Raw genomic sequence first — 19548 nt, 5'->3', positions numbered from 1 at the left:
GTAGAGGATCTGTTTAAGGCTGAGGATAGCATCGTTTTATATTCCAAATATTCCAATGAGTCAATTACTTGCTCACTCTTCGAACCCAATTATAACTTTATAGAGTTAACATATAGAGAGGCAAAACTTACAGATCACCTTGCGCCTGTTGTGGTGCACATGCAGAAATACTATCTGTTCGCGCGCCAGTTGTCAATCATGCGAACAGCCGAGCTAAGGCAAGTTTTTACACTTAACTTGGATGTTTACATGGATTTATATTTAAATCACCTGAAGTACCTGCAATAGTTGCCAGAACCACGGGAGGGTGCGGGGTAAATGCTTAAATGCTGCTCGTGGCATGTGGGATGGGGGGACAAAGCGCAATTATATATCGCTGCACTGATTTAAAAATGTACACTTAAATGTCATAAGAGCCCAGTTACATTATCACCCTGAAAATTACCATCACATTCTCACAGAAAAGCCCACATTATCATCAGAGCCAAAACTTACCTCAGAGTGCTGCCTTAAATTGATTTTAATCTTGAAATATCCGCTTTTCATAACACTTTTCTTGGTGTTAAATGAATGCACTGCATGACAAAACTATAATTTTTTTCACTGTACGGAGCAAAGACATTGTTTCACTTTGAAGAGTTTGATGCTGCTGCAGTGATGACTTGAGTGACAGTCTGTGACAGTCTGTGACAGCAGTGTGCGTAGCTGTGAGAACTTCTGCTGTTTTAAAAGTCCCATTCAATAATCTCTCAATAAATTAGGCATCAATTAAAATTAAACCCAGTAATGTAACGACAGGAACGCCACCCAGTGTAAATTTTACTTGAGTGAGAGTAAGAAGTGCCCACTTTTAAACCTACTCTAAAATAATTTTATCCCACCAAACGTTACTCAAGTAAATGTAGCACATTACTACCCACCACTGCCCACAACACACTCAGACTGTCAAGAACTTTAGTCTTTTTTACATTAGAGTGTATGTATTTTGGCACTAGGCGTATACTGTAATTAAATTGTATTGCTCTGTAGTGGATATGATAAAAGAAAGCCTACAATATTAGTTTTACATACAGGTGTTGTAGACATATACTGTACCAATATGTTTATCATGGTCTTGGGTTAATAGCTAAAGACATCTACAAGCAAGTGCAACGCTACTATTATATACTTTTATCAACTTTTCTACGTTACAGCATGGCGTCATATTTATTAAAGCCTTTAAAAATAGCATGGAAAAGTAGGAGATATTTACTGTATGTGAGTATTGTTCACTCATGACGTTAAATTATTCATAAAAAAGTGATAAAGAAAATCAAATCTCAATAGCAAACATTGTCTAATGTCACATTTACACAGACTTTCACATGAATATGGAATATGGGATGGGTTTTACATAAGGCGCAGGCTTCCTTAGCTTAAACATTGTCACGTGCCTTTTATAGAAACGTTTAATAAAACATTACGCTGTGAAAATAATATTAAAAAGGTCTGTCGATAGTCTATTCAAATACCTGCCGACAGATTTTCAGTGCATCTATACCTTTAAAAAATACTGCCAATGAAAATAAGTTGGAGGCCCACTGATAGATCAGTGGGGAGGCCCTATATGCCACCCATCATTTTTTAAGGTGGAACGGTTATTTTGGAAAATCAGGAGCTGGATTCAGCCTTGGAACATGGTTGTTGTCATGCAGAAATTTGATATGTTATACATTTGACTGGCTTGCATTGAGAGCTGTTCTTGAATGTTTCATGTACAGAATGTGTGTGTAAAGGGGGAGACTGTGTGCAAAAGGGATTCACCGCTGTATCAAGTGTATTTCACCTACCAATTACAGAGTGTTCAGCGTGGTTGTGGGAAACAACAGTGTTAAATAAATACACTGTTTATGCGTTTATGAGATTGGCTTCCCGTGTCTTAATTGCGATGTTGCAATACCCTTTTCTGTAAACACATCATATAAAATTGCAATTTTCAGCAGTCTCTAGACCGGCGCCTAGCAAAACCAGAAGTAGCTATGCACACACTCTCTAAATTAGAAGTCAATCATGGTGTCTTGTGCAACTAGCCCATTGCGTTAAGGGTGCACTCACTAACTTTTGTCTTTGTGTCATCTTGGACACTGACACCTAGCGGCTTGGATGCAGCATCGTTTTAAAATCAATAATTTTCCGTTTCAAATGCCATTGTAGAAATTTTTTATTCACAGTCAGCCATGATTACTTTAATCAATGATTGAAAGTGTCAAATAACAGGATGGATACTGAGACTAAGTGAGTAGTATCAGGGCTCAACACTAAGGATTTTTTCTACTGGCCCGGTTGGGCCATTGCTTCAGATTTTTACTGGCCCTAGCAAAATTTTCACTGGCCCCAACACAAAAAAGACAAATAGCTGTTTTAACCATCATGGTTTTAAAAATATGTCCCCAGCGGCCTGGGTAGTTTAGTGAGTAAAGATGCTGACTACCACCCCTGGAGTCGTGAATTCGAATCCAGGGCATGCTTAGTGACTCCAGCCAGGTCTCCTAAGTCTCTTGGCCCAGTTGCTAGGGAGGGGAGAGTCACATAGGGTAACCTCCTTGTGGTCACTATAATGTTGTTCGCACTCAGTGGGGTGTGGTTGTGTGTGGATGCCTCAGAGAATAGCGTGAAGCCTCCACATGTCTCCACGGTAATGCGCTCAACAAGCCACATGATAAGATGGTTGAATTGATGGTCTCAGACACGGAGGAAACTGAGATTTGTACTCCGCCACCCAGATTGAGGCGAATCACTACGTCACCATGATGACTCAGAGCGCATTGGGAATTGGGCATTCCAAATTGGGGAGAAAAAGGGGAGAAAAAAATAAAAATACATTGTCCCCCAAAATTTTATCGCATTTAGAATTTGCAAGATATGATTTATGAATTATGTAATCCCATATATGCGCTTTATAGATATAAATACATCATATTAACCTCAGCCGTCCTGCCATTTCCGCATTTTGCTTTTAAGCCAAGAATTCTCTTGCAGACCTCTTCATGTAGAATAAAACATCTTTAATAAGGTTACTGATATGACTGTGTAACAGGGCGGAGGGTGGGGGCGGGTCGTGATTTTACACACCTGGTCCCTTATCAGGCTAATTAAGCCTCCGAGAGAGATAAAGGCTGACTGTGGATGGTGGTGCGATAGAGAGAGAGAGAACATTTACGGGCAGCTGTCCGTCATGTGTGTGTGTTTGTGTCTTTTGGGGTGGCGGTGGATTCACCAACTTTATCCCTCTCGGAGGCTTAATTAACCTGATAAGGGACCGGGTGTGTAAAATCACAACCCGGCCCCACCCTTCGCCCTGTCATAAACTGGAACCTTCCTTTTAATGTGAGTGGTCATGATTTCCTACATATACTGCAAAATTACAATTCATGTCTTTAGGCGTTAACATTTTTACGGAGGAAAAAATTACTGAGTGCACCTTTAACTATTGTTAACAGAAATAATATTTTTAGAGAACACTGAAAACTGTCAAGTCGGTTTGCTATAAAATGACATTGCTTTGTGCACAGGCAACCTATTTCACAGCAACATTCCCTTTTGTTATGCTCCTGATCTTGCTCCTACGAGGGGTAACTCTGCCTGGTGCCATCAATGGAATCCACTATTATATGTACCCAAATCTGACACGGCTAGCTGATCCACAGGTAGACACCATGTAGACTTAAAATAGGTCAGAGATTGTCTACATTTACAGTATAATAAAGACTATCTCTTAATTTGTAATACTGCCAACAACAATGGAATATAAATATGTACTCTCTCAGAAATATATTGTTTCATGTTTGTTTACAAGGTATGGATAGATGCTGGTACACAGATCTTCTACTCTTATGCAATATGTCTTGGATATCTCACCTCTCTCGGAAGCTACAACAAATATAACAATAACTGCTATAGGTGAGTGGATATCATATAATGAGATGGGTGCATGACATTTTACTTGAACTGATAAAGCTGATAAAACAAGTAAACGTCATATCTTTATTAAAATCAGTCATATCACATTCTCTCACACCTGAATTGCTTTTTAAGCTTTGCTTTCTACTTCCTCTTTGTCTATTCAGCTAAATTAATTTAAATCACCTGTAATTCTCCTTAATATCACTTTCTATTTTCCTCTGTTGTGGAATGAGCTTCCAACCTTCACACGATCTGCTGATTATCACCTCAACATTCAAGAACCAGTTGAAAAGACATCTGTTTTGTGAGTGTGACAGGGCGGAGGGTGGGGCCGGGTCGTGATTCTACACACCCGGCCCCTTATCAGGCTAATCAAGCCTCCGAGAGGGATAAAGGCCGGCTGCGGACGGTGGTGCGACAGAGAGAGCGCGTTTACGGGCAGCTGACCATCATATATGTGTGTGTGTTTGTCTTTGGGTTAAGTTTGTCATAAAATCTTATTTATATTTTCAAGCTGGTTCTTGCCTCCTCCTTTCCATTAATCCCTTTACACAGGTGCCGAATTCTGGGAAGGAGGGATATGCCGTAGTAGAGTCCTCGCCACTACCATCCTCCCCAACAGAGCAGCTGCGGCCATCTGCCGGAGGATGGAGGAGCCCGGCCGCCTGGAAGCGCTAGAATGGCCGCCGACCACGAGGGGAGGAGGGGATCCCAATCAACCGCCTGGAGCGGTTACCGCTGCCAGGGACGGGGGAGACCCCTACCATCCACTGAGAATGCGCCGGGGCTTTCCGTCCGCCAGGGGCCGGAGTGGCAGAGTGGCAGAGGACCAAGCTCTCTCTCTCTCTGCTCCGCGTTGGCCTTTTCCCTCTCTTTTAAATGTTACAGTGTTTTTTTTGTTGTTGGGGGTACTACAATGACACAGGAAGTACCCCCTATTTTAATCACTATTGTTTCCCTCCTCCTGTCCCCTCCCAGATTCAGGAAGGCGGGGATGACCTGCCGGCAGATGGGGCGTACAGCACGGGGGTGTGTACTTCATGCCGGAGGCTCCCCAGCCTGAGAGACAGAGGGAGGAATTTGTTTATATTGTTAAGACAGTTCTCGCCTCCTCCTATCCCTTAATCCCTTTACAGTGAGCACTTAACGAATCCACACTAATAGCACTCTCTGTCTCTTTCTTCTGCGCTAGCACCTATACTACTCCAGCACCTTTAGAGCTTGGCAGTACAACACTGCAGATGTTGTTGAAAATTGTATGACAAATTGCTTACTATATTCCTCATTTGTAAGTCGCTTTGGATAAAAGTGTCAGCTAATATTGTTTACAAGAGAAGGAGAGCTGTACAAAAGTTTGTAAGTCACTAAATGTAAATGTTAACTTTCATGCTCAGGGCAGAGGTTCTTGTGAATGTTTTAGACACATCTGCTCAATAGCTTCAGTGTTACCTATCTGGCCTTTAAGCAAGATATTTTCTTAGAATAAAAAGTTTGAATAGATTGCGATTCAAAAAGAAAAATTTACAAATGTCAAAATGTTAAAAATAACAGATCATTATGCAAAAATAAAAATACAAAGCACCTCTTTTCACATGCTGTTCATCTCGTCTCAGAGAAACATGTACAACACAGGTCTTATTTTCCTAACAATCTTGCATGGTCCAATAGTAAAGTTTATTTAGCATAAAAAACAATATTTTATTTTGTTCATGTTCTGATAATTGCACTTTTGTGGTTTACATGTAGCCTTTTCAAATCCATGTACTTTTTAACAGCCAGTGGTTAAACTAAAAATACAAATATATTACATCTTTTATTTTTTTCATGCAACACCATGTTTTGGGACAGTAAAATAAAAAAATTATCTTTGTACTATCAGGTACACTATGGTCCTAATACAGTGCCGGCATGGTCTTTTGCTGTTGTAGCCCATCCGCTTCAAGATTTAACATGTTGTGTAATCTGAGATGCTATTCTGCTCACTACAATTGTACAGAGTATTTATCAGAGTTACCGTAGCCTTTCTGTCAGCTCTAAACAATCTGGCCATTCTCCGCTGACCTCTCCCATCAACAAGGCATTTCCTTGAAAGCAGCTCACTGATGGTTTTTGTTTTTGGCACCATTCAGAGTAATCTTTAGGCACTGTTGTGCATGAAAAATCCCAGGATATCATCAGTATCAGAAATACTAAAACCAACCCATCTGGCACCAATAATCATGCCATGGTAAAATAAATAAATGAATAAAATCACTTATATACATTTTCCCCATTCTGATGGTTGATGTGAACATTAACTGAAGCTCCTGACACGAATCTGATTTTATGCATTTCTGCCACATGCTTGACAGATTAGATCATTGCATGAATATGTAGGTGTACAGGTGTAATATATTGCCCAGTGGGTGTACTTGTACGGTGTAATAAATTGTGCACCCATTCCACATCTATTAAGTCTGAAAAGGGTTTTTACAGTTAATTATTTTTTAATTTTATATAACTAATCAAATACAATATATAACTGCTGTGGTTGTAAATACAGCTGCTCATCTTTCTCATTAATGCTGTATATTAGATCATTTCTGAGCCTGTATAAATGTACACTGTTAGAGCCGGGACTAGAACTCGAATCTCCGGCATAAGAGTGTCAAATTAAACCCTTGAGCCAATGTAGGATTGTGATCCAATAAAACGCACTTAGAAGTTGAGATGCATAAAATATTTTAATAAAAGTTCAGGCAAAAAAAAAACAAAAAAAAGGCAAAGGTAAAACTCTAAAAACAAAAACAGTCCAAATGTTTCCATAAACGCAAAAAAAGTTCAAGCAAAACATCTCCAGAGGATAAAGTCCACGAGAAATGAAACAGTGACAATCCTAGGGCAGAGTTAATCAAATGCCACAGAGATTAAGAGAACACTTACAGGTGAAACTTGAAAAATTTGAATATTGTGCAAAAGTTCATTAATTTCAGTAATTCAACTTAAAAGGTGAAACTAATATATTATATAGACTCATTACAAGCAAAGTAAGATATTTCAAGCCTTTATTTGATATAATTTTTATGATTATGGCTTACAGCTTATGAAAACCCCAAATTCAGAATCTCAGAAAATTAGAATATTACATGAAATCAATAAAAAAAAAGGATTTTAAATACAGAAATGTCGGCCCTCTGAAAAGTATAATCATGCATATGTACTCAGTACTTGGTTTGGGCCCCTTTTGCATTAATTACTGCCTCAATGCGGCGTGGCATGGATGCTATCAGCCTGTGGCACTGCTGAGGTGTTATGGAAGACCAAGATGCTTCAATAGCGGCCTTCAGCTCTTCTGCATTGTTTGGTCTCATGTCTCTCATCTTTCTCTTGGCAATGCCCCATAGATTCTCTATGGGGTTCAGGTCAAGCGAGTTTGCTGGCCAATCAAGCACAGTAATACCATGGTCATTGAACCAGGTTTTGGTACTTTTGGCAGTGTGGGCAGGTGCCAATTCCTGCTGGAAAATGAAGTCAGCATCTCCATAAAGCTTGTCTGCTGAAGGAAGCATGAAGTGCTCTAAAATGTCCCGGTAGATGGCTGCGTTGACTCTGGACTTAATAAAGCACAGTGGACCAACACCAGCCGATGACATGGCTCCCCAAACCAACACAGACTGTGGAAACTTCACACTGGACTTCAAGCATCTTGGATTGTGTGCCTCTCCATTCTTCCTCCAGACTCTGGGACCTTGGTTTCCAAATGAGATGCAAAATTTGCTCTCATCAGAAAAGAGGACTTTGGACCACTGAGCAACAGACCAGTTCTTTTTTTCTTTAGCCCAGGTAAGGCGTTTGACATTTGAAGCCCATGTCCAGGACCCGTCTGTGTGTGGTGGCTCTTGATGCAGTAACTGCAGCCTCAGTCCACTCCTTGTGAAGCTCCCCCACACATTTGAATGGCCTTTTCCTGACAATCCTCTCCAGGCTACGGTCATCCCTGTTGCTTGTGCACCTTTTTCTTCCACACTTTTCCCTTCCACTTAACTTTATATTAATGTGCTTTGATACAGCGCTTTGAGAACATCCAACTTCTTTTGCAATTACCTTTTGAGGCTTTCTCTCCTTGTGGAGGGTGTCAATGATGGTTTTCTGCACAACTGTCAGGTCAGCAGTCTTCCCCATGATTGTGAATTCAACTGAACCAGACTGAGAGACCATTTAAAGGCTCAGGAACCCTTTGCAGGTGTTTAGCTGATTAGAGTGTGACACTTTGAGACTACAATACTGAACCTTTTCACAATATTCTAATTTTCTGAGATTCTGAATTTGGGGTTTTCATAAGCTGTAAGCCATAATCATCAAAATTATATCAAATAAAGGCTTGAAATATCTTACTTTGCTTGTAATGAGTCTATATAATATATTAGTTTCACCTTTTAAGTTGAATTACTGAAATTAATGAACTTTTGCACGATATTCTAATTTTTCGAGTTTCACCTGTACTCAGGCAACTGGCTTCAGGACTACTAAACACCTATTAAAGAAACTAGAAGACAGATTAATTTAAATACACAGGGTTAAATGAAACAATAGGTTACTCACGTAACCCCGGTTCTCTGAAACACGAGATGATGAAAGAGAACACGTGTAAACTTAATTACACTGATTGCAAGTAGAGAAACTGGGTTTGAGAGCACAAGGAGGACCTCTAGAGGTCAAAACACAACACAAGCAAAACACTGACAGTACACATGCAAGCTGATGTTTGTGATGTGAATGAGTGAAGTTGAATATTTCTATTTAATGTACCTACAGGGATTCCTTCTACCTTTGTTTGTTGAACAGTGGTAACAGTTTTTTGGGGGGGGGGGGGTTTGCCATTTTCTCTGTTCTGGGTCACATGGCACAGGAACAGGGGGTGGATATATCCCTTGTGGCTGAGTCTGGTAAGAGAAATCCAAGGCTGTTTTTTGTTCTATTTTCCTGGCGTTGAAACATTACAACACATGTAGTTCATTAGTTCAATTTAATTTTGAAATAGAATAATATTGTGTGTTTTTGTATCTCAATACACAACCTATTAAAATAATAGTAGAAATTAAAGTAGTGGCCATTTTTTATTGTAATAGATTTGTTAACATCTATTTTATTATGTCATTTTTATACAACTCCCTGTAAATCATGATTCTCATTGGTCAGTCGCTTCAATTTGCAAACATATATTTTTGTGTAATGATTGCTAAATTGTCTAATTAACCATTATCCTAGAAAATGAATTTCATGTATACTGTAGCTGTGCCAGGTTCATGTCTCTCGTGTGTCTCTTTAGGTCCAGGACTGGTGTTTATAGTGTACCCTCAGGCAGTGACAATGTTGCCATGGTCTCAGTTCTGGGCTGTACGTTTCTTTACCATGGTCATACTCTTGGGTTTGGACAGCCTGGTTAGATATTCTACTACTTAGATTCTTAGGTTAAATTCTCGCCTTCTCTTTTTCAGCCTAACATTTGTTGCTTTCCTTTTCCCTCTGTCCCTACTCCACATCAAATTTCCTGTCTTCTGTCAGCCAGTTTGTTGGACTAGAGAGCATAATGACATCAGCGACAGACAGTTTTCCCACTGTGTTGAGGCGTGGCTTCTGAAGAGAGATGCTGCTTCTAGTGGTCTGCCTTTTCTGCTACCTGATGGGCCTCTTCATGATCACAGAGGTAAGAAGTCAATTCAGAATAAAATTCATTCAGGTACATTTTTGTATTATTATTCTGCTTTCATTTATTAGTCTGATTGACTATTTGCACTAGGTGTAAATAGCACCTGCCATATTTGCACTACAATAGTGTGGTGGTAAAACAGAAATTGATGACAAAGTGCACCCTTTAAGTAGCTGCAGTGGTGTGGGGTGTAACAACGGTTTGGATTTGCATGGTTCATGTGGACAACCTGGGCTGGATTCTGCCTTTTGTCCCACTTTTTCCCATCCTGTTACCTGTCCCCACTATTTATATTTCCTTTAATACTACTTAACCATTATGTTACTACAGTAATATGGTGTTAATATAGTAGCCGTGTTTAATTTTGTGGTAACTATGATTTAACTACAAAATATCATGGTGACACTATGGTAAATGTAGTAAAATCATGGTTAATATTTGTAAAGGAATGTAAGGTTTAGGGGTTAGTGTAGGGTGTCTGTGGGACTCTAAATAAGCACAATAAACATGCTGCAATGATGCCCCTATACTGTATGTTAGCATTTAGTTAGGTATTTAAATACCTGGGTGCAAATAGCATCTAACACTATTTGCACTTGGTGCAAGAAGATGCTATTTGTTGCTATACACTTAGTGCAAATAGCCTCTGCCTTTATTATTCTGTCATCATTTACTCACTCTTATGTTGTTCCAAACATGTATGACTTTCTTTCTTCTATGGAACATAAAAAGAAAAGTTATGAAGAATGTTAACCTCAGTCACAATTTACTTTCATTCTACGGACAAAAGATGCAATGATAGATAATGGTGACTGCTCAAATTCTGCCTAACAATTCCTTTTATGTTCCACAGAAAAAGAAAGCCATTTTACTCATTTACCCATTTTCATTTCTGAGTGTACTATCCCTTTAACGTTATAAAGAACATACTCTCTTTTTGTACAGGGTGGCCTATATATCATTCTGTTGTTTGACCATTACGTATGCAGTGGAATCACTCTCCTGTTCCTTGCTACCTGCCAGTCTGTGGCCATTGGCTGGGTATACGGTGTGTACACTGAAATGAGCCATACAGTAAATTGTATATACCAATATTACAGTATGTGCTTAAAATTTTGCAGTCTCTTTCCAAGGTGCTGACCGATTATATGAGAATATAGAAGATATGATTGGATACAAGCCCTGGCCTATGTTGAAGTATTGCTGGCGCTATTTCACACCCACTGTCTGCATAGTAAGTTTGTCATCTCCTGCTACATTGAAAAAAAATGTTAACCTAAAAGATTTGGTAAAATCTAAATTAACAGGTAACACCCAACAAAAATCATTTTAAGGGTTAGATCATGTAGAAAAAGCTATTTAAGGTAAGAATTGCAGGTTACCACTTTGTACAATATAACACACTACTGTTCCTTTTAAAGGAATAGTTCACCTAAACATGAAAATTCTCTCATCATCCATTGACACGTGCCATCCCAGATGTGTATGACTGTCTTTCTTCTGCAGAACACAAACAAAGATTTTTAGAAGAATATCTCAGCTCTTTTGGTCCTTACAATGCAAGTGAATGGTGACCAGAAATCTGAAGCTTCAAAAATCACATAAAGGCCACATAAAAGTCATCCATAAAACCCCAGTGGTCCTTCAGAAGTTGATCAATATTTAAGTCCTTTTTAACTATAAATCTCCACTTTCACATTCTGAAAGTGAAAATTGAGATTTATGGTAAAACAAAAGACAAATATTGAATTTTTCTCACCCACACCTATCATATCGCTTTAGAAGACACATATTAAACCATGTATAGATTATTTTTATGTGGAATTTCTGTGATTTTTGCAGCTTCAAAACTCTGGTCATCATTCACTTGCTTTGTAAGGAACAAAAGAGCTGAGATATTTTTCTAAAAACTCTTAATTTGTGTTCAGCAGAAGAACATCTACACATCTGGAATGGCATAAAGGGTGAGTAAATGATGAGAGAAATTTCCTTTTTTGGTGAACTATCCCTTTAACCTATTTTCTTCTGTTATAAGGTAAAAATAAGAGCACTTAAAACAATCTATTGCCACATATTTTATGTATTGCTTACATTATATAAGCCCATAACTTCATATGGGGAGAGTTCAAATACATGTCAACTTTTTAAAAGTAGTTTGTCATGTGACATGCTATACTCTATCTAACCTGCTTTCTGATCAAACCTGTATTAAACGTTATGTTACATAGGGCACTTTTATCTTCTCTCTCGTCAAGTACAGTCCCCTGAAATTGAATAACACATATGTGTATCCATGGTGGGCATATGCTTTTGGCTGGTTCCTGGCTGTATCCTCTCTTTCCCTTATCCCCCTCACCATGATATACAAACTGTACAAGGGGCAAGGGACATTGTGGATGGTAGGTTTTATTGATGTATTAATAATTTATAAATAAATATAATTTATTCAACAATAAAATTGTGACTTCAGATTTCTGTAAAGTGAAAAAAAAGTGAATTGCAACTGTAGTTGTCACTAAAAAATTAAAGAATAAGACACAAATTGTATATGTTTTACGTGTTGTATTTTGTGCCTATTTTTACTAAATAAAAATATTTAAGTTGGCTAATCGAGTTAATCTTTAAGTAACAACTCTGTTGACAATCTTGTATCAACTATTCTTGGAGCTGGACAGTGACAATAAAGTTGTCTTTGAAAAAGTATTATTACAGTAATAAATGCTAATTGTCTGGACGTATTTCTTAAACATTTTAAGCAAACAACTCACCATTTTTATTTATTTCCCATGAAATGAAACGTTACATTGATATCTAAAACAAAATGTGTTTCCCCCAGCGTTTCCAGTTGGCATGCACTCCAGCACAGGATCTGCCTCAGTCTCAGAGACGTTCAGCACATCATTACACTCTGTCAACATGTACTGACAGACAAAAGACAACCAACAACCTTTAGTGCTCAAATGCCATTTAGCCAAGTGTTTCTAAATTGTAATGAGCATTTTAATCAAGTTTACATGGTCTTTCGAAGACAAAAATATTGGGTAAATAAATAATAAAAAAAAAGCCTTTTTATTTCCTTAAGAAAATGTAATTCGTTTTAAGTAGATTTTTAAGCAGTACTGTATGTGCCAGAAACAAACAGCCACTAACAAATTATTTTTTAACTAATGAAAGAGGAGCAAGATTATATGCAACACCTCATATCTCCTCAGTCTTATAGATTCAGATACTTTTACTATACAAACCTGTAGCACTGTACATAAATACTTGCCTTACATGGGACATGGTGAACATCAAACCAATCATGCATTTTGAAAGTTGGAGAGTGCCCTCAGTGGACAGGTGATTAGAGATTCTGTTAATGATATTCTCATGCAATTTCACATATTATTAGATATATTAAGCCTCCAGGGATAGCTTTTATGTGATCGGTATGATTATCCTTTATTGCTGATATTACTTTTAGTCTTTCGTTTAAGTATATTCAGCATTTCATAAACCTTGATGGCTCTATGTGCTGAAAAATATGCTTAATCAGCACCAGTGTTTTAAAATACAATTCATGGACAGAGAAATTGTACCGTTTTTCCATGTATTAAAAGCTTTTTTCTTTAATAACAAATGTTATGATTATGTATAGACAATTATGTGACTACAATTATGAAATTATAAAAGTTTAGCAAATTACCAGAATAATTATATGAATTTATCAGTGGGTTATGTCCTGACATTTTATTGAACTGTCTTGTGTTTTTATGTACCTCATCGTTGCTTATACATATTTCCTTATTATATTAATTATAAATAAACAGTAAGTAAAATGTAAATGGCAAAAAATATACATGTATTTTTTTCTCCAAATTATCCACATTTTTACTTCTAGATTTCATTTCAAATCATGCAAGTATGCCTTTCTTTCATCTTTGTGGGGTAAAAGGCATTTGAGGTATGTTTCATGCCTTTTAAGAGGAAAAATAATTTTTCTCTGGACATTGACCCTCAAAAAAAATCCAAAGAGCTTTAGGAACTCTAGAAATAAAAAGCACCCCTTTCCATGGTTTTCGATTCCAACTATAATAGGATTATTATTAGCAAGTCATAACCTCCACTGTTTTGTTTAATTTCCATTTTTCATAGACAAATGAAATGTAAATCCTGAGCATAGTTACGGTTTGAACAGATTTTAATAAAACCCCTTTAAAGTCAAGGATCCTGAAGCATCTGTCCAGAAAACCAGGATTAACGTGATATTGAATGAAACCAGCCCAAATAATGAATTCTTTTTAATCGAATCAAACAGGATTTGGCAATATGTAGAGGAATCCAAACATAACCGTTTCTTTCTAAGTAACCCAAATTCTCATCCATATGACACCACCATGTGGCCATGGACTTGTACTGGTAAAATGAAGGAGCCAATTCACCCACCTTAATATCTAGATGCAGAAAAAAGAAAAGAAAAACAACTGTAGGATGGGATATGCAGTTTAAAAAAATGATTTTGCACCAGTAAGAATAATAATTACTGACATCAGAATACAAAATGACAAAATATTTTCTCTGGTGTTTTAATTATGAAACCCTGAAAGTTTAATGTAATAAAATGGCTGTACAAAAATGAGGCAGAAAATGTTACGCAAGCATAATTCTTAGTTGGGTAAAGTCACTCTGAGAATTTGAATGTCATCTGCAGGCCGGTCCTGACTATTGGTTTCAACCATGCCAATTCGATTAAGAACTCCAATGCCCTGGCAGACCCGTCCAAAAATACTGTGTTTCCCATCCAGCCACTGTGTGGGAGCCAATGTTATGAAGAATTGGCTTCCATTTGTATCTGGTCCCGCATTGGCCATTGCAAGAATTCCAGCACCTACAATATGTATAACACTTTTGTTGTAGACATCATGTGTTTTAAAGTATTAAAGTATTAAAAAAAAAAAAAAAAAAAGACAGGCCATTGAGATAAAAAGAATCACTGTGATTAAATTATATAACTGTAAAATTAATAATGGCTTAAGAGTACAGTTGAAAAAAATATATATATATATATATATATATATATATATATATATATATTAGGACAACTACAGTTGCCATACATATTCATTGTCAACTGAAGAATCAAGCAATTGTTGATTCCAGAACAGTTGTAACCTAATTTACACTTTAATCAAATATAGGTCCATGAATGCAACAAATGGCCATCATGCCAATTAGCAAATAACCAAAAATAGTGTCCTAGCAATTAAGTGTTCATTAACGTGGTTTCCAATCTTGCTGGGTCATTATCTCTAAAACAACTTACCAGTGAACCTCAACTCTGGATGCAATTCATCCTCAAACTGCTTGCCATATATAGATGCACCTCCACGACCTGCATAAAAAAAGGTTTACTCTTATTATTAAAGATTATAGCACTCTTTTAAATGGTTAAACCAAACATGACATAACATTAAATTCACTCTAAATCTGATCCCATTCAGTAAGTAAATAAACTCAGCAAAAAAATAGAAATGTGCCTTTTTCAGGACAATGTATTTTAAAGATATTTTTTTTTAAAATCCTAAATAATTTTACAGATCTTTATTGTAAAGGGTTTAAACAATAATTTCCATGCGTGTTCAATGAACCATAAACAATTAATGAACATGCACCTGTGGAATGTAATTAAGACACTAACAGCTTACAGATGGTAGGCAATTAAATTCACAGTTATAAAAACTTAGGACACTAAAGAGACCTTTCTAAAAGGTACAAAAATATCTGTCTGGTTGGCACTAGATATTGATTTTACAATGTATGAATTAAAGTGGGCACTTGCTGGAGATCCTCCCCAAGGAAAGAGGTGGTATGTAATGAGATGACCAAAGTGGTTTTACAATGGACGCTATTCTATGCCTAGAGGATGATATCAGAAAGGCACAAACAAATAATGTAGTAGTAGTAGTAGTAGTAGTAGTAGTAGTAGTAGTAGTAGTAGTAGTAGTAGTAGTAGTAGTAGTAGTAGTAGTAGTAGTAGTAGTAGTAGTAGTAGTAGTAGTAGTAGTAGTAGTAGTAGTAGTAGTAGTAGTAGTAGTAGTAGTAGTAGTAGTAGTAGTAGTAATTTTCTTTGACAATGAAAGGCATGAGACATGCTGTGGAAAGAAGGGCTTTTAATTAAATTAGACAGATTGGGGAATTAAAGGGAGACTGTACAACTGGATAATGAGTTATGTTTGACCAAACAATACAAGTCAGAGTGTGATCCTCCTATTCAAAGTCTTATTCAATAGAAAACGGAACACCACAAGCCAGTGTGTGCATTGCAGTTCGGTTCAATATGATGATTCATGATATTTTCCCAAATTGAATCAGGAAGAGGGAAGTCCATGTATGCAGATAATGGGGCTTTCTTGAAGAAAGGGTGAAATATTCCATATAGTACAAAGCATGAAGTTGGCAGTAGCTGAAGTAGAAAGATGAGCAGGAAATTGGGGATTTCGATTTGCAAAAAATAAAACTAAATATGCTTTTCAAAAAAAGCAAATTACTCTTACAGTTAAGGGTTAGGACTAAATCTATCTCATTTGACCCTCAAGCATGACAATGGCACCAGCCATACTGCTCATTCTGTGTGTGATTTCCTGCAAGACCGGAATGTGTTCTGCCATGGCCAGCGACGATCACTGATCTAAATCCCATTGAGCATGTCTGGGGATCGGAGGGTGAGGGATAGGGCCATTCCCCCCAGAAATGTCCGGGAACTTGCAAGTGCCTTGGTTGAAGATTGGGGTAACATCTCGCAGCAAGAACTGGCAAATCTGGTGCAGTCCATGAGAAGGAGATTCACTGCAGTACCGAATGCAGCTGGTGGCCACACACACACACACACACACACAGCCTTTTTTTTTTTTTTTCCAGGGACACATTATTCAATTTCTGTAGGTCACATGTCTGTGACACTTGTTCAGTTTATGGCTTAGTTGTGGAATCTTTGTTCATACAAATATTTACACATGTTAAGTTTGCTGAAAATAAAAGCAGTTGAAATTGAGGACTTTTTTTTTTTTGAGTTTATATCATAACTAACTTCCTAATTGTATTGAAAACAATAGTTGGTTTTACCAAGCAGACATGTTTGTTTGCCAAAGAAGCTGCTCTACAGAATATTCACCATTTAATACAAATGTGGATGCAGGATTCAACCACATGTTTGTTAAGAACTTTATAGCATTAAACAAATCACAGAGACACTAGCCACTAAAAAAAAAAATACAATATCAGATACACCAAATTTTGCCAAATGAACTGCCTTGCAGAACAAGTAGATGAATGAATACAATATGTAAATGAGCTTTGAATATAAAATAGAAATGGAATAAATGAACACATATGAATTAAAAAAAAAAGAACTAAATTACACGTGCAAAGTGTGAAATAGGAACATGAACTATAGGGTATTATTATCCATCCATGATTCACGTTAGGGTTATCTGATCAACAACAACGTTTATTTTTTGGCCCTTACCTGTTGCAGTTGGATCGCCCCCTTGAACCATGAAGTCTTTGATGATGCGATGGAACTTTGTGTTGTTGAAATATCCTCTTCTGCCCAACTCTGCGAAATTCTTGCAGGTTTTTGGTGCGTGATTCCAGTACAGTTCCAGCACGATAGTTCCCATTCTGAAAAGACAACACGGAGTGATAGAAGGTGGTAAAATGCGGGTTACAAGTTACTCACTTTTTACAGGTCTCTTGCCCTTCTGCACTCTTTATACAAACATGATGTAAAGCTCTATTTTTCAAACAATAATCACAGCGTGTCTCGTTACTTTTGCTTATAGCCTTGTGTGTTTTAAAGACGTTGCTCATTAACACAAATCAGTTGTTCGACTTACGTTGTTTCCAACGATACAGTGGGTGGCTGCCAAGAATCCGGTGGTATTCCAGACATCTCTTCAGATTAATTAAAACCGGGGTTAGATTAATGTATTAACTCTATTTTAAATTATGTCGCAAAGCGTGATACGGAAGCAGTGGCCGGTTGGGTTCCCTCGTTGTTGTAATCCGCCAAGAACACATGACGGTAGTGCTGCCCACTACCGGACTGGGTGAAATGCTATATTGCCTTTTTGTCTTTCTATACAATAATGTCCAACGGGCTCCAAAATTCGTATACCACTAATGAAAATGCGTATATTTAGCTATTTAATACGTTAAAACAAAAACGTTTTTACTAATTGTATTATCAGGGTCATTTTAGCGAACATTTTAGTTAAAAAAATGTTGGCCTACATACATTTAATAATTTCTTAGTATTTGGTTTGCACCCCTTTTGCACTATTCACAGCATTCACTTTAGTTGGTATGGACTAAAACTGATCTATCCCAGCATGTTTTTAGAATGTTTCATAGAGCAGTGGTTCCCAGCTGGTTTTTTTCAGGACATAATTTACATTGGTGGGTCACCACTTGATTTCCATAGTAAAAACATAACCTGTATTTAATGTATCCTGTGTCGCATTTCCTTTTATGTATTCAAGTATAAGGGCATGCATCTTTATATTTGTTTTTGACAAAAGCTACAGGAAGGTTTCTTCCCCCCCTTTTAAAAATAAAGAGCATATTTATTTAAATGAGCCCATTATTATGCCGTTTTTTTCCAAATTTCAAAAATAATTCAAACAGAAAATAAATATTACACAGGAGGAAAGACTCCTCATTACCATGGTTAGGTCAATGTTGCTAGTCTATAATAATATATAAAAAGGATTAGAATAAGAATAATCTATAGTATATATGAAAATAAATATTTGAACTACAACTGCCACTGTTAATATAAAAATGATGTGTAATAGATTCTACCTATAGATTTATTTCATATGAAACTATAACATTTTGTAAAAATATATCAGTTACTTTTATTCATGTAAAATCATTAAACAAGTTTGTAAAGGTGATGTGTAATTAAAAAAATAAATAAAGAGCGCATATGGCACAGTGTTGCTCTTTTCCTCCTCAGTGCTGTTTGGCATGTCAGTGCTGCCTACCGTTTGAGAGGTTTGACTTGAGTTTCTCCGTAACGCTTTAATCTAGAAAAGTCTCAATATAATTGAAATTGATCTCAGAAGTTTTGAGGTATAGTGCACCGCATTATCGAGAGAAGTCCGGTTGTTGCAGAGAGCAGAGCAGATCATAAGCGCAAGCTGGTTCCGTTACACTCGTGCGAAAGCTATTAATTGCACCTCGAAAATATCGCAGTGCAGATGAAAAGACTTTAGCAGCAATATTCTCATTAAATCTGCCTCAGCAGTCCTAAATAGGCTATCACTTGGGCAGCTGCTGAAAAATCTTCAAGGGAGAACCATGGCATTGTTATTTTGTTGCTGTCCGCGACCCAGTCCGAATAGACCTGCGACCCACTTTTGGGTTGCGACCCACCAGTTGAGAAACACTGATATAGAGCATCTTGTGTGCTTTAAATGGAAAGTTCATCCAAAAATGAAAATTCTCATAATTACATGGCCTCATGCCATCTCACATGTGTATTATTTTCTTTCTTCTGCAATATTTCCGCTCTGTAGGTTCATTCAATTCAAGTGAAAGGTGACCAAAACTTAAAAGCACATAAAGGCAGCATAAACGTAATCCATTAAACTCCAGTGGTGTAATCCATGTATTCTGACGAAATCCAATCAGGTTTGGGTGAGAACAGACCAAAATGTAACACATTTTTCACTTTATATCTTTGACATTAGCAGTCTCTTTTGCGATCATGATTTCAAGCTTATACTCCTTAGCGGCATCTAGCATTCTGCGCATGCATCAACGCTAGGAAGAACAGAAAAACATGTGTTACATTTTGGTCTGTTCTCACCCAAACTGTTAGGATCACTTCAGAAGACATTGATTAAACCACTGGAGTGGTATAGATTACT

At 37.3% G+C, this 19548-nt stretch overlaps 2 protein-coding genes across 3 annotated transcripts in view; one reads left to right on the top strand and one right to left on the bottom strand.

The window, feature by feature from the left end:
• The window catches only part of slc6a11a (solute carrier family 6 member 11a), a 31990-nt gene extending 19398 nt beyond the window's left edge, over nucleotides 1-12592 (top strand). Inside the window, 9 exon segments of the mRNA XM_052129677.1 lie at nucleotides 3552-3686; nucleotides 3836-3939; nucleotides 8737-8867; nucleotides 9251-9363; nucleotides 9491-9628; nucleotides 10577-10679; nucleotides 10765-10865; nucleotides 11860-12030; nucleotides 12468-12592. Of these exon segments, the coding sequence (XP_051985637.1) occupies nucleotides 3552-3686; nucleotides 3836-3939; nucleotides 8737-8867; nucleotides 9251-9363; nucleotides 9491-9628; nucleotides 10577-10679; nucleotides 10765-10865; nucleotides 11860-12030; nucleotides 12468-12584 (1113 nt within the window). The 3' untranslated portion in view covers nucleotides 12585-12592.
• Nucleotides 12593-13796: 1204 nt separating this feature from the next.
• LOC127646213 (peptidyl-prolyl cis-trans isomerase-like 1) lies at nucleotides 13797-17674 on the bottom strand. Of its 2 annotated transcripts, XM_052129711.1 has the most exons (5): nucleotides 17509-17674; nucleotides 17139-17293; nucleotides 14937-15005; nucleotides 14299-14501; nucleotides 13797-14067 (listed from the first exon to the last, which is right to left on the bottom strand). In XM_052129711.1, exons 1-5 carry the CDS (start codon nucleotides 17562-17564, stop codon nucleotides 13975-13977), a joined length of 576 nt encoding a protein of 191 aa, XP_051985671.1. In that variant the 5' UTR covers nucleotides 17565-17674; the 3' UTR covers nucleotides 13797-13974. The 2 variants fall into 2 exon arrangements, with proteins under 2 accessions (XP_051985671.1, XP_051985672.1); XM_052129712.1 differs by having other exon boundaries at nucleotides 13940-14501.
• Nucleotides 17675-19548: the final 1874 nt, after the last annotated feature.

The sequence above is a fragment of the Xyrauchen texanus genome, chromosome 7 (assembly GCF_025860055.1).
Source record: "Xyrauchen texanus isolate HMW12.3.18 chromosome 7, RBS_HiC_50CHRs, whole genome shotgun sequence".
NCBI classification, from domain to species: Eukaryota; Metazoa; Chordata; class Actinopteri; order Cypriniformes; family Catostomidae; genus Xyrauchen; species Xyrauchen texanus.
The sequence above is the reverse complement of the archived record's forward strand: the minus strand, read 5'-3'. Positions and strand labels throughout refer to the sequence as shown.